This window comes from Frankliniella occidentalis, unplaced genomic scaffold (assembly GCF_000697945.3).
Source record: "Frankliniella occidentalis isolate FOCC.00 unplaced genomic scaffold, Focc_3.1 Scaffold100, whole genome shotgun sequence".
Lineage (NCBI taxonomy): Eukaryota > Metazoa > Arthropoda > Insecta > Thysanoptera > Thripidae > Frankliniella > Frankliniella occidentalis.
The window spans coordinates 729473-743976 of record NW_026267229.1 but is presented as its reverse complement, the minus strand read 5'-3'; the positions used below and the strand labels follow the sequence as shown (position 1 = coordinate 743976).

At 44.6% G+C, this 14504-nt stretch overlaps 2 protein-coding genes across 9 annotated transcripts; both read left to right on the top strand.

Moving 5' to 3' along the window:
• The first annotated feature begins 6 nt into the window (after positions 1-6).
• LOC127749849 (uncharacterized) lies at positions 7-1845 on the top strand. Its single transcript, XM_052269722.1, has 4 exons — positions 7-79; positions 216-504; positions 584-1043; positions 1229-1845. Exons 2-4 carry the CDS (start codon positions 296-298, stop codon positions 1472-1474), a joined length of 915 nt encoding a protein of 304 aa, XP_052125682.1. The 5' UTR covers positions 7-79; positions 216-295; the 3' UTR covers positions 1475-1845.
• A 414-nt stretch (positions 1846-2259) lies between these two features.
• On the top strand, positions 2260-11149 carry LOC113212300 (protein transport protein Sec24A). Of its 8 annotated transcripts, none has more exons than XM_052269711.1 (21): positions 2320-2380; positions 3164-3227; positions 3338-3439; positions 3539-3598; positions 3731-4684; positions 4781-5259; positions 5350-5430; positions 5515-5733; positions 5837-5963; positions 6045-6154; positions 6241-6472; positions 6744-6901; positions 7010-7235; positions 7349-7502; positions 7626-7801; positions 7883-7993; positions 8082-8257; positions 8338-8496; positions 8589-8789; positions 8870-8973; positions 9057-11149. In XM_052269711.1, exons 2-21 carry the CDS (start codon positions 3185-3187, stop codon positions 9166-9168), a joined length of 3984 nt encoding a protein of 1327 aa, XP_052125671.1. In that variant the 5' UTR covers positions 2320-2380; positions 3164-3184; the 3' UTR covers positions 9169-11149. The 8 variants fall into 8 exon arrangements, with proteins under 8 accessions (XP_026286720.1, XP_026286721.1, XP_026286722.1 ...); XM_052269710.1 differs by having other exon boundaries at positions 4748-5259; XM_052269707.1 differs by having other exon boundaries at positions 4715-5259.
• Positions 11150-14504: the final 3355 nt, after the last annotated feature.

The following is a 14504-nucleotide window of genomic DNA, read 5'->3' as shown; positions in this document are numbered from 1 at the left end:
CGTTTTGCGGGGGAACAAGCCGACGGCCAGTGGGCGCGCTGGTTCACCGAGACCACGGAGACGTGCTCTGCGGCTGCAGGTACTGTATTCCGCGGCTCTGGGGAGCGCCTGCGAGCTGCACTGTCCCGCTGCGCAGACTGGCAGGCGGTGTTGCCTACCCCGGTGTCGCCAGGCGCTCCGCCTCGACTGGTTCTCTCACAAGTCTCCTTTGACAGGCACCGGCACGTCTTGGCAGCGCGAGGCGGGCGCGGCGCGCAGCCTCGAGGATGGCGCCGTGGGGCTGGACACCTCGCCGATGATCTCCCCAGCCGGGTCGCCGCGCGGGTCCCCTCGAGGTGGCTCGCCCAGAGGCGGTTCCCGCACTGCCCTGGCTGGCCGGATGGCCAAGCACGCCTCGGTGGACGTTCACACCCGCTCGCCGCCGCGCTCACCGCCACGCTCACCGACGGCCGTGCCCTCGCCGCGCTCCGCCGTCCGAAGGGCGGCCAGCCCCGCCACGTCCAGGTAAGCCCCCGGCGGAGCGAGGGACGGGCAAATCTCTCAGGAGATGAGTTGCAGATTTCGATCCTTGCCCCTGCTGCAGGCTGGGCGAGGCCGCCTGTCCGGGAGGCTGCCCCGGCGCCTGTCCCGGCGCGTGCCCGGGTGCGTGCCCTGGCGCGTGCCCCTGCCCCAGCCCGCGCTTGGTCCGCTACGCCGACGAGAGCGTGGGGCCGTGCACGAGGGCGCGCGCCGACTCGGGCGGCTCGACCACGTTCCGCAACGGCCGGGGCGCCGGGCACCGCAAGCTGCGGGCGTGCAGGTCCACGGCCGAGGACTGCACGGGCGGCGCGCAGGCCAGGGCGCCCAGCCCCGGAGGGCCCGGCGCCGCCTACACCTCCGTGCCCAGCGTGTCGTGCGCCGCGTGCACGTCCTGCGCAGACTGCGCCGACTGCAAGGCGCGCCGCCATGCCGGCAGCAACCGCCCAACGAGGCAGAACAGCGCCAACCAGGAGAAGCAGCCCGCCACCTCAAAGCCGCACTCCACCGTCATCGATATGGCACAGGTACCGTACTCTGCAATAACATTAGAAACAGGTGAATTCTGAACTGTTGCCGTTTACCTTGGGAAATTTTACATTCAGTACCTCAACGAAAGTACTCTTAAGATTTCGCAGCTGCGAATTAACGCTATACTATACCTGAGCCTCGTAAGTTGCTGAGCACTATCTTGTGTGTGCTGTTATTACAGGTTGAGGCTCAGCTCCGCAACCAGCAGGACGAGCTGCACCGCGCACTGGAGGCTCACAAGCGACGCCGCGAGGAGCGCCTGCAGCAGATGATGCAGCCTCCTGCCGGCGAGGACCCTGCTGCGGGGGCTGCACCGCCACCCCCGCCGGCTGAGGGTGGACCCGCGGGTGAGGTGGCCGAAACAGACCCAGCTTCTGTGGGGCCGGCCGCGGTCGAGGAGGTCCAGACCGAGGTGCTCTCTGCTTAAGTGGCTCGTGCGACCTCCCCGCGCACACTGCAGATGACTTTTGTCTTTGTTATTGAAGCGACACAAGACTGCCTGCCGTACATGTGGACTTAATTTAACCCTGAACACGGGGGAAGGCAAAAGAGGACGATATAATCGCACACGAGTATAGCGTCTGTGTGCCCGTTATACGTGTTTGTTAAAAAAATGTGTTTCGTAGTGATGATGTACAGGGTACTGTTACTTGTTTGTTTGACATATCTATATGTTGTAGCAAGAACAATAATTTTGGTTAATCTATAGAGATGCATATATAAATGTTGTAGTCTTGTACTGTTATGTTAAGTTTGCTGTGAAAATGGAAATACAATTAAACGTGTTTTTATTAACAATGTATGGTTGATTCTTCCTGAATATTTCCTCAAAGAATTAGTTTTTCTTACTCCTGCATAACACTATCAACGAAAGGATGGCCACTCCTGGGGGGCTCCCTCTCTCATGTTTCCTCCCTTCATCACCGTCGTGGTTGGTTTGGTCCTGCTTTGCTTTGCACGATTATCCTTTACTTCTATGGAATGTTTTAAAGAGAATAATTTACGTAACAATTAGGAGCTCCCGAACTATATCGAATGAATGAGCGATTCAACCATTCCATTGACTTTTCTTCGGACCATTCGAGGGGCATCCCCGTCTCCTTTCAATCTTTCGGATTTCGAATGACGCCCGCGTGCTCCGATCAGCGCCCTCCCGTTTACTGGTAACGTTCTGCTCGCCGCCATGCCACGTAATGTCAAAAACAAAACAATTGAAGGGAGAATTCCGAATGTGGCTCGTCTGTGTGTCTGTGTGTTGAGGATGACGTGAGTAGGTATTTACTTCGTACCTTCGTTTATTTTTATTCCTGCCCAAATTAAAAGAAATGATCGGGTTAGAAAATATTCATATTGCCGCCTCGTCTCTGCCGTGAGAACTGTGCCATGATGTCGTAAATGGTCATTTTAGGTTACCGGCTGAGTATAGATTTCTGAGAGACTGCTGCTCCCCTTTACCTAGTTTCAGAAATCTTAATTTCTTAAGAGTGATGGGGAAATCAACGTGATTTTGACATTATTCGTGCCGTGTTTGTCGTTTATTTATTACGTTTGTCATGTCTGAAGCCGCCCATCTCTTTTTAAATGGGCTCCCTGACAGCCTATTAAGTGTCAAAATTTCACCAAGGTGGTTCCTAACCTTAAATCTTACGTATGTTTCATGTCAAAATTATTGCATTAAAGGGCCACAGAAGTAATTTATCCCATTATTTGGGGAAAAACTTTCACCTTAACACTACAATTCTATATTGTTGTTAATATTTTTTGTTCTGGCCTTATTGTATTATATAATTGATGCAACATCCTCATTAATTCATTCCAATACATATTTTTGATTCTCTTACCCCAGTCAATGTAGAAATCTCTCTGCATGTGCCTAGCATATTTATGTTCAACTTGGTTCATGTTATGTGCTGTAGAGACTGTATCCTTCAGATTGAAGTGCAAAGTTCAATTTGTTGTTGACCTATTTGCACTTATTCCCCTCCCATTAAGGCTCTAGTAGTATTGCCTGTTAGTTGAAGCAATTATAATTAATTAGTATTTTATTGGTCTTATAAAATTGAATGAGGGAACCTTACAAATTTCAATCATTTCATTAGTGCTTTCACTTTTGCAGGCTATAACAAACACATTTCTGATGGCTGAGTTTAATGGCTCCACGCCACAGTTTTTGCATGGCGGTAAGGTTTTTGACCATATATTCAGGCTCCTTGAATCAATGCTATCATACACATTATAAATCTTGCACTGTTTTGAACCTTTTATGATTTTTTCGTCATGTTCTGCACAGGTGAGCAATTTCCTGTAAATAAAATGCCTGGAGCTTTACCGAATGGTGTACCACCTCAATGGGGCCAAGAAGTAGATTTTAAAACCAATGTTACTAGTCAAAGTAAGTTAAATACCACTGCTGTTTGTTGGGCTATAAAACCTCACTTCTTTCCTCATTTTGTCTGGACTATGTAATTTATTTATTTTTTAATTTTTCCAGCACCTGCACATATTACTACTACAAATGGCACAAGGAGCTCCTCTCAACATAGTCATCCAGGTAAGATACATTTATCTAATTCTTTTTTCTGACCTACTATGTTCAAGAATAAGGATGTCTGAACAATTTTTGGCTTGGCAATACCTCTTATATTTCTTCTACAATTGTATTTGTATTTTTTTATTATTTCAGGTAGTCTTTCCTCACATTCATCCCGAGACTCATCACCAGCTCCCTCAAGAATTGGTGTAGTTCATCCCAATGCTTGGTCTCCATCGAATGCTCAAAATCATAATACCCAAGTGCCAGCTGACAATCAGACAGGCAACCAAATTCGATATCAACAACCACTCCAACCATCACCGCTGGCTAATCCTGCAGGATCTATTGTAAATCATGCTTTACCCCCAGTTTCGGGTTCTACAACAAACTTTTCACCACATGTAGGCCAGAGAATGCCTCCAGTCGGTCAAGTTCCAGCAAGGGCTCAACAAACTATTCCAAACTCTTCGACTGCCCCTCTGCCGAGACTACCTACGTCAGTCGGTAATGCACCATCTCCAATATTTGGACAACCACCTTCTCAAGCAGTTGAAGCTGTTGAAAGTTTTGCTCCACAAACCACATCACATCCCCCTACTGGAAACCATCTGTTTACTTCTACTGCGGCTTCTCAATCTCAGCCACCTCAAGCTCAAGGAGGTCCTATTGGATCAGTACCATTATCAAATATTTTATCCCAGAGCTCACGTGGACCTGTTCAATATTCTCAAGCTCCTTCAAATTTATCAGTTGGGCAGCAGCAAAATCCTTTACAAGGCCAAGGGCGGCCTTTGGGTCAAGCTTTTCCTGTACAGGCAACTCCCAGAATGGCACCACCAACTCAATCTGTGCCAGCTCAATTAGCATCCACACAAATGCCTTCCAATTCAAGGCCGCAGCTGCCAACAAGTCAAGCACAGATCCAACCTGTACAGCACGTATCCTCGAGTCAAATGCAACCAGTCAGACAGATGCCACCTGGTCCAGGGCAGATGACATTTCCTTCGGGTCCTGGACAGCAACCCCCTTTTGGTACTGGGCAGCAAACTGCTCATGGACTGGGACAGCAATACCCTTCGGGTCCCATCCAACAAATGCCTGTAGGTCCTGCTTTAGGACAGCAATTACCACCAGGTCCACCTGGTCCTGGACAGCAATTACCACCAGGTCCACCTGGCCCTGGACAGCAATTACCACCAGGTCCACCTGGTCCTGGACAGCAATTACCACCAGGTCCACCTGGTCCTGGACAACAAATGCGGCCAGGTCAAGGACATCAGTTACCTCCTGGTCCAGGTCAACAGATGCAGTATGCTCCAAGAGCAGTCCCTCCAGGCCCCGGAACACAGTTTCCTCCACCTTCCGGTCAGCAAATGCTCTCTCCTCAAGGACAACCTGTATATCCTGGACAACAATTTCAATCTCAGCCCACTTCTCAGTGGTCTTCTCCATCCCCTGTTGGCCATGCTGGCCCTCAACGACCAGCATATCCACCACAACAAATGTCTACCTCTGCCTCTCAGCCTTACTCAAGTCAACAGCCAATTGGAGTAGCAAACCCTCAACTTAGCCAGTCTCTATCTGGACCTTCTTTTCCAAGGGGTTACATGCCCAATCAGGCTAGCCAGCCTTCAGGACCAGGAGTTACTGATATGGGCCTGAGGAGATATCCGCAGCATGTGAGTCCAAATATAGTAATACTTTTATTATATTGAACTAAAATTAAATTATAAACGTAATTCTAACTAATCAAACTCTGCTTTTCACAGCCACAGCAGGCTGGTCCAGAGAGTCTCTCAACTCCTATGTCAAATTTGAGTGTGACGCAAGCGGGCTTCAATAAACTTTGGGTATGTGAGAGTCATGCATCTTTACAGTCTATAAATTATAAACATTCTTTCCAATATCCATCTAATGTAATTTTTTGCCTCTAGGGTCAGGAACATTTTGATTTACTTCAAAGTCGAAACATCCTACCCCCTGAGAAAGTTGAGGAGCCAAAGATTAGACTTGCTGGTGATTTCCAGCACAGTATAAATTGTAGCCCTGATATCTTTCGCAGTACACTTACGAGGATTCCAGAAACTGATTCTCTTCTCAAGAAATCTAGATTACCATTGGGTGTGCTTATTCACCCATTTAGAGATCTTGCTGTGAGTTCAACTAAACATTATTTATTATCTAATTATTACTTTCTGAACATTAATAGGTTTGTGTAAATTTTAATTGTTCTGATTATATTTTTCTTGTTCCCAGAACCTGCCAGTGATACAGTGCACACCGATAGTTCGTTGTCGTGTGTGTCGCACATATATCAATCCTTTTGTCTATTTTATGGATGAGAAGCATTGGAAATGCAATCTTTGTTTTAGAGTTAATGAATGTAAGATTGATGGTCATATATTTATTTTGGACAGGAGCTATGTGAAGTAGTTCTCTAATAGTGCTTCTTTGCCTGTCACAGTGCCAGATGAATTCAACTTTGATCCAGCAACTAAAACATATGGCGAGCCCATGAGAAGACCTGAAGTGAAATCGGCCACTATTGAATTTATAGCACCTGCTGAATACATGGTGAGTGTGGATGTTCTTGTTTATTATATCTTCTAATTACTAAAAAAACATACCCTTTAAATTCCTTTTCAAATGATATTTTTCAGCTTCGGCCACCACAGCCAGCTGTGTATCTTTTTCTGCTGGATGTCTCTCGTCTTGCTGTGGAAAGCGGATATCTGCAGCTTGTATGTGAAACCCTTTTATCAGAACTGGACCGTCTTCCCGGTGATGGACGCACATCAGTTGGATTCATTACATATGATTCTTCAATTCATTTCTACAGTTTAGCTGAAGGCTTGAGTGCACCACAGCAAATGGTGGTCATGGATATTGATGGTAAAAACTATGTACTTCTAATATGACCAAACTGTTATGAAAAAGGTTGTTGCATGTAACCTTTATGGTGGCCCTTCAATTAGATTAATTTCCTGTTTGGGTTTCTACTGCAATCATCCCAACCCTCTGAACAATGACGAGTGATGGGCCATAATAAGTAGTGATTAGCCCAATAGGAGAGCCACTTAATCATGTCATGTAACATGTTTCATTTTCCAAACCACCAGTATTGTTTTAAATTTGCAATAATTTTTGTAATTTAATATTACAGATGTGTTTCTACCATGTCCAGAAAATCTTTTAGCCAACCGTGGAGAACGTAAAGAACTAATTCAAAACCTATTACTTATGTTACCAACAAAATTTTCTGAAACATATGATACAGGAAGTGCTCTTGGAGCAGCTTTACAAGCAGCATTTAAGTTGATGGTACTGTACAAAATTCAATGAATCAATCAATTAGATGAAATTCACTTAACATTGCTTAAATTAATTGGCAAGCATTGGCAGTATTCTAATTCTGGTTACCTATTTCAGAGTCCAACAGGAGGACGTGTTACAGTGTTCCAATGCTGTTTACCCAATAAGGGTCCAGGGGCTCTTAAGGCAAGAGAAGATCCAGCAAATAGAGCGTCAAAAGATGTTCCTCATTTAAATCCTGCAACGGACTTTTACAAACAGCTTGCCCTTGAATTCTCAGGACAGCAAACTGCTGTTGATATGTTCCTATTGAACCAACAATATTCTGATCTTGCCACTCTATGTAAGTCTTTTGGAGTCTTAATTCTTGCGTTACAATTCTTTGCTCCTCAAGCATCTTGCACTTTCTGCATTTGTATTTATCTATTCACCACAATCTTTTATTCGCTTTTGCAGCTGGATTCGCCAGATTTTCAGGTGGATGCATCTATCATTTCCCCCTCTTCCAATCAAGTAATATCCAGTTGTCAGACAGTTTTGAATCTGCTTTCCGTAGATACCTAGAGCGAAAGATTGGATTTGAAGCTGTGATGAGGATCAGATGTAGCAGGTAAAAGACCTTTCACTAATTTCCACTTTGAAGAGTATTTTTTTTTTTTTTTTTTTTTAAAGCTTGAAATTTATTATTAATCATTTAAAATAATTTTTGAATACTTGTCCTTTTTTTCTGCAGAGGATTGTCTATTCACACATTCCATGGCAACTTTTATGTTCGGTCTACTGACTTGTTGTCCTTACCCAACATCAATCCAGATGCAGGCTTTGGAATGCAAGTTTCAATTGAAGAAAATTTGTCCGATATGCAGAATGTTTGCTTCCAAGCTGCTTTACTCTATACATCAGGCAAAGGTTTGTACCTAATAGTTGGATGGTCATAGTTTTTACATTGTTCCTTTCTTCAATTAACTCTCTCACTTTTTAAAATCACAGGAGAGAGAAGAATTCGTGTTCACACTTTGTGCTTACCAATTGCCGCAAATTTGCCTGATATTTTGCACAGTGCAGATCAACAATGCATTATTGGACTATTGGCTAAAATGGGTATGTGTTGATTAGATTTTTTTGCTCGTATGATTTAATACTGTATCTATTGTTATTACCATCTTAACAATGTGATTTTGATTGACAGCTGTTGATAGATCTCAGCAATCTTCATTATCTGATGCTAGGGATGCATTTATAAATGTGGTAATTGATGCACTTTCTGCCTACAAAGTAACTCAATCATCTGTAATGGGAGCTGGCCTTCTTGCTCCAACAAGTTTGAGGTTATTACCTCTCTATATTCTCGCTTTACTAAAAAATGTAAGTACTCTTTATTTTGGGCTCGGCTAACATATTTTTGCACAACTATATGTAAATGACCCAATCAATCTCTTCTGTAGGTTGCCTTTCGATCTGGTACAACTACAAGACTTGATGACCGATTCTTTGCTATGTGTCAAATGAAGACATTACCCCTTACAAATCTTATACAATTCATATATCCAGACCTCTATCCAGTACACTGTTTGGATCAGCTACCAACTAACAATACTCCAAAGGTATATTCGAAGCTCTGTACATGATTTATCTATCCAATTGAATAGATTTCTGGACTAATTGTATTAAACTGTGAATTTTTATTTTTACCTAGCATGAAGAGGTACTGGTTGATGATATGCCAGTTACCATACCGCCAAGACTTCATTTATCTGCAGAGAAAGTGAATTCTCAAGGTGCTTTTCTTTTGGATGCTGGAGACCAGATGCTACTTCTAGTTGGCCGAGCTATTTCTCCAATATTCTGTGAAAATGTGCTTGGAGTTTCTTCTTTTAGTGCCATCCCAGAAGATATGGTAATGTTCTATTTCTCTCTCCAAAATAGCTATTGTTGTCTTCCTGGATTATAGAAACTAAGTCATATTTCATATTTCAGTTTGAGCTACCAGAGATTGACTGTGAAGATTCAAGAAAGTTAAGAAACTTCCTTACTTACCTTCAATCTGAGAAACCATATTTTGCAACACTTCACATAATCAGGTTAATATTTACAGTGTCTATTCTTGATTTACATGGTCTTTTACTTAAAAGTTTTTTTTCTAATACTTAAACTCTTCTTACAGGGAAGATAGCAAGTTCCGTGCAAAGTTCTTCGACCGTCTTATTGAAGATCGCACTGAGTCATCATTGTCCTACTATGAGTTTTTGCAGCACATCAAAAACCAGATCAAATAAAGTGCCTTATTAATCGTTAAATCTAATTGTTTAGTTAATATTTTAAGCACTTCTTTGAATCTGTGGTAAAACAATCATGTTAGGTACTGCTGTTGTGTTTCTCCAATTTTTGTTTTAGCTTAGAGGTCCAGACCCTAATGGTATGGTTGTTGGGGAAGTTGATTTAACAGAAATTTTTGAGAAAACTTTGATGTCAAGATTATATAGCCCTTACTGGTCCATTATAATAAGGGAAGATTGAAGGCTTTTTGTATATGGTGATATGGTGCTTTATTATTTTGTATCTTATTGTGAATATTTGTGGATTTTTATTGGAAACGTTTCCAGAAGATGTTACATATAGAGTATCTGTGTGGGTGCTTGTGGCTGTAAGAATTCTGCTTATGTGTGACTGTGAAAGTGTGTACTATATTGTTCTGTATGTGATCATTTTGCATACTTGACTGTTGTAACCTGTAAAAATGAAATGAATTTATTGTGAGGTAATTTAAGAGTGACTGCATGATAGAAAAAAGGATCAGCATGCAAAGCAGTCTTTAAAATGTGCGTGCTTATTTAACTCATGAAAAAAAGAGGTATATACCTGGCCAGGAGTTGTATCTTTTCTAGTTAGGATTTCCCTGAATATTGGTGTGATCTGCTATTGTAATTACCTGACAAAGGAGCTGTCTACCTCATGTCGCCCCGTGCCATTCCCAACATGTTCAGCCTCTTATTTATATTAAGGGTTCTTATTGCAAAATCGGCTATGTACATCTGAAAATGTGATAATTATCTTGCTTCTAACATAAAGGAATTGTACATTACCTCACTGCCATGGACAAGAATGACATTGTGGCCTAGAGTACAATAATCCCTATTCAAATTTAGATTGATCATTTGTGGTATTTTTCCATTTCCTCGTTTATTAGACCAATTTTTTAAAAATAATATTTTAGTCATTATGTAAAACATATTGAACCATTGCCAGTCATTTCTTGTTTGCCAACAAGTTACTTCATAAGTTACCCTGTAAGTCACCGTGCTACATTGTAGAATACTTCATAATATTGCAAGATGAACAGTTTTTAAAAGTGATTTTAATGGTGCCCGGGAAGCTACCAAACAAAGTGTTGAAATTAGTTGAATATGATAGCAGTAGTCTTCAAACACTGATCCTATCCCAAATTTCAATATATATGTATGTACAAAATACGGGGTACTATGGTCTAAGGTACTAAATTTGTGTTTGGATCAGATACTTTTACATTTGTTCACTAAATTTTTCTGAAGATTTTTTAGTTTTAGGTACTGATTGACTCACCAGACACATGATTTTGTATGGCCAACCAGCACCAAATACACCTAAGATTAGTGAATGTTTTTCAGCTGTGGTGTTAAATCATATCAGTTTTGCTGTGCCATTAGTTTGGTCACGTATTATTTTAAAATTTCCTTGTGTCTATAATACCATGCCAAATTTTGTAGGCGTTATGCTGATACTTTTCTGAGAGTACCTTTCTACATTTACAATAACTATGCTGCAATTCCCAGTAGTTAATTTTCTTCAGCGCTTCTGGTTCTGAAGATTCTTTGCTACCTTTAATTTTATTCTTCCAGGTATATGCCTCTTTTTGCTAAAAATCGTGTAGACCAATTGTTCAATTTGGGAGTGAAATTTGTTGGAAGATACATTTTTTTCATTTGCTAAGTAAGGGAGAGATACTGTACTAATGTAGATCACAATTGCTCACATCTTCTTTGCATGAGAAAATATATTTTAGTCAATGTATTGTGACAACAATTGTTTTCTTGTTATCATTATTGTTATGAATGAACTGTATAATAAGTCACATGTCTCACTCTATGTAAATTGTTAAAGATAATCAAGTTATCTCTGGTAATATGAAATTCCAATAGTATGACCGTTTTCGCTCCCCCCAAAAGCTAATGTAAATAAAGTAGCAGTGTTTTCAAATTATTAAAAAATTCACAAAGGAAATACTTTCCATTCTTTACTGCAGTAAAACCAAACAACAAGTTTAATGTAGGAATTGCAATATTAACATTTCACAAACCAGAAGAGAACCATTAGATATTTAAATTGCTAGAAATTATTGAGATTGGTCTGGCAGACTAGACTCCTCTTTCACTCTCCTGTCAAAGGCAGAGCTGTAATTCCCTTACTTTGACCAGTGCGCCTGGCAGACAATCTACTACTACCCTACTCCACTCGAGCTGGACTGGTGCAGAAAGGATGAAAGCTCAGCTGCATGGTTGGTGGGATTTACACTATGATGGGGGAGGGTTGGAATGAACAGGTGTAAACCAGGAACAAAATACCCTTGGTTCCGTCAAACTCAGTCCTATGCAGATAAATTTGAGTGTCAAGAACTGTTCTCTTGAATCGGGCGGCAAGCGTAGAAAGGGTTGCCTACCTATGAGGTGCGCCAGTCAATGAAGTATGAAGTACAACAGCAAATCAGCTGTATTGGTTCGGTGACATGAAGTTTGGAAACCAATCGACAAATGGATTGACTTGCTTCCTCCCAAGGACCGGACTGGACTGGCCTTGGCATAGTGAGTAACGATTTATTATTAAAAGTATGATGCGAAGCCGTGTAAAGTCCCCCGGGTCCTTCCTGGCAGCAATCTCCTCTTAATGTGTGCATCCGGTGGACAGAAACTTGCCTTTTTACAAAAATGTATTCCTTTCTTGTGTAATAAAATCTGTGCTGGCCCGCAGACATAGGTGTGGGCTAAATGATTCTCCGCTCGAGCGCACAAACAAATAAAACGGAGAAATAAAACATAAAAGGTTTTCCTACACTATGGAGTGTGGAGCGCAGTACTGACGAACACTTTTCAAACTTACTTGAGAGGAGAGAAATTTTACAATTCTTTTGTTCTGCACACTGGAGGCGAAGCCCCGCGTGCAGTGAACAAACAACTCACCTCCGCCTGACTATACCTACCATTTCGCCACTTTATGGCAAAGTTAAAGTGTCGGGCTGGACGTTGTGTACGTAGACTGTGGGCTATAACTCATGATCACTCCTCTATCGCCAGGCCAAACTTGTATTGACGGCAGAGGGTTCGTCTCGTCGATGCCACCGGCCAGTTTTCGCCGAGTTCGCACACGCTGGCTGCTGCTGGCCACCAGTCAGTTTCCTGGCGTTCGTTTCAGTGGTTTCAGCAAGTGCCGCAGGGCGTTGTACCACAGGGGGCTGATTTTAACCCCGCGCACTTTTTCTAGTGATACTGTACCACATGCAAGGCCGTGCGGGCGTCGGGTTTTGCCTACCAGGGGGCTGATTCACGCCGCGCACTTTAATACTTATACTGTAACGCATGCACGGGTGCGGGCGCCCACGGCTCCTTATGGCCCCGACCGGATAGGCAACCCACCCACACGCCTTGCATGCGGTACAGTATGTAACTACAGAAAAGTGAGCGGGCTTTATCAGCCGCACTGGCATTTCTAAACTGTTCTAAGCCCCCTCTCTTTGAGACCCGCACGACACCCGGCGTGTCGTCTTCGTCGCGTCGGTCGCGTCCACGGCCGCGGGCCGCGGGTCGCGCGGAATGCATCACCCGGCTCGGCTCGGCGCCGGTCAAGTCCGCCAGAGACCCGGCCCCGGCTGCTCGGCTCGGGGCCGCGAGCTTCTTGGCCCCGCTGGCCCCGCCGGTCTCTTACCGCGGCGCCGCGGAGTCTGGGTCCCACCTGCATAGCTCGGGGCGACAGCGGCGACAGCGGCGACAGCACCAAGCGCCACGCGAGGAGAGCCTCGCATCACGCTCGCGCGTTTAAAACAACCCTCGAGTACCAGACAACTCTCATTCGAACAACTTTTGGGCTCGCAGAAAGGACGGGGGTCGGGCGAGAACTTGTCGCCTCATTATGCATCTTCTTCTCTATCGAATGCAGGATACGATGCCCTTTGTTGTAATGAGGAGTTAATTTATGCTGCATGTGTGCGGAATTCATAAAAATATTTAAAAAATGTCCCCTACACACAGAATCAAGACGAAATAAAGACACATTTTTCTTTTTTAAATGTGTGTTTTACGAAATAATGGTCTACCGAGAGTAACACGAACTACACTTCACGAGGTTGGGGCAGCGGGATGTCTACCCATGCGGCGGAGGTAGCTCGACCGGCCGAGGACTGGACGAGCACTCTGGTATGGTCACGACAAGAGCCCTGCCCAGCCACTTACATTCGCACTGGAAGGTACTGGTCTGGTCCTTACCGCACGGCGAACCCCGCACGGAGTGCCTGCCTGCCTAGGCCTGCCTCGCTGGCCGCGCACCGCACATAGCGCCACAGCAACATAGGTTATCGAGACAAGTTATGATGTTCTGGATAGTTTAAATCGTGAAGAAAAATTACATTTTTCAGGAGTGGCTCCGATATGGTGGGTCTGGAAGCCCCGCAGCCGCAGCGGTTCCAGTCCTCCAGCCCGGAGGCTCCAGGGGGGGTGCGGGAGGGGGGGGGGCAGAGTCCCCGCTGCGCCTCTGGGCTGCGCCACAACGACACGGACACGTGTTCCGAGGGCCGAAGCGGCAAAGCGGCGAAGCACGGTCATACAACAGGGATCTGGTCCAGGCTGGCCAGCATCCGGCCTCGCTGGTCCGGGCCGGCAGGAGGGCCCACGGCCGCGGCGGGGCGGGGGAGCAGCGCTTGTCCGGCTTCACAGGTGTTACTCCACTCTCGGCGTCATACAGATTCATGTTTGAACCCGGCCGGAGCTGCTCCTCCGGGTCCACAAGACAGTATTTCATAAAAGTTATTCGTTCGTTCGGCGCTGTCACGCATGTACCAAGACAGAGAGCACAAAGGGGGTAACGACAACGTCGGCATGCGAAATTGAAAACTTGCAAGACATGTCTTTCAAAGTCTGCTTCGCGTGTGGCACGATTCCCGAGCGCCGCCGTAAGTCCTGCAGTTGTACTGTCCCGCACGCAGGCGCGCAGGCGGGTTGCCTAATCCCTAGTCGCACGGCGGTGGGCGGGGGCCGGCAGCGGCAGAGCACGGAGCATGCACACAACGAAGAGCAAACTTCGCGATCCTGCGTCGTACGGTATAACTCAACTTCGAAAAATCATAAGGCGTGAAACCCATTTGGTAAATAAATACCGACGCGACTTCGCCGTCAGATGTGTAATTCTCCCACGACAGGGGGACTGACAAGGGGACTTAGGCAAGTGTAAATTACCGATCGTGCCGAAACTCAGTATATTTGCTTTTTATCTAAGTAGGTGACGAATGCCGACCAATTTTTCCTTGCCTGTCATATGCAAAATTTCTATACAAATTTCTACTTTTGTACAAATATTAAGTGTTATTCTGACT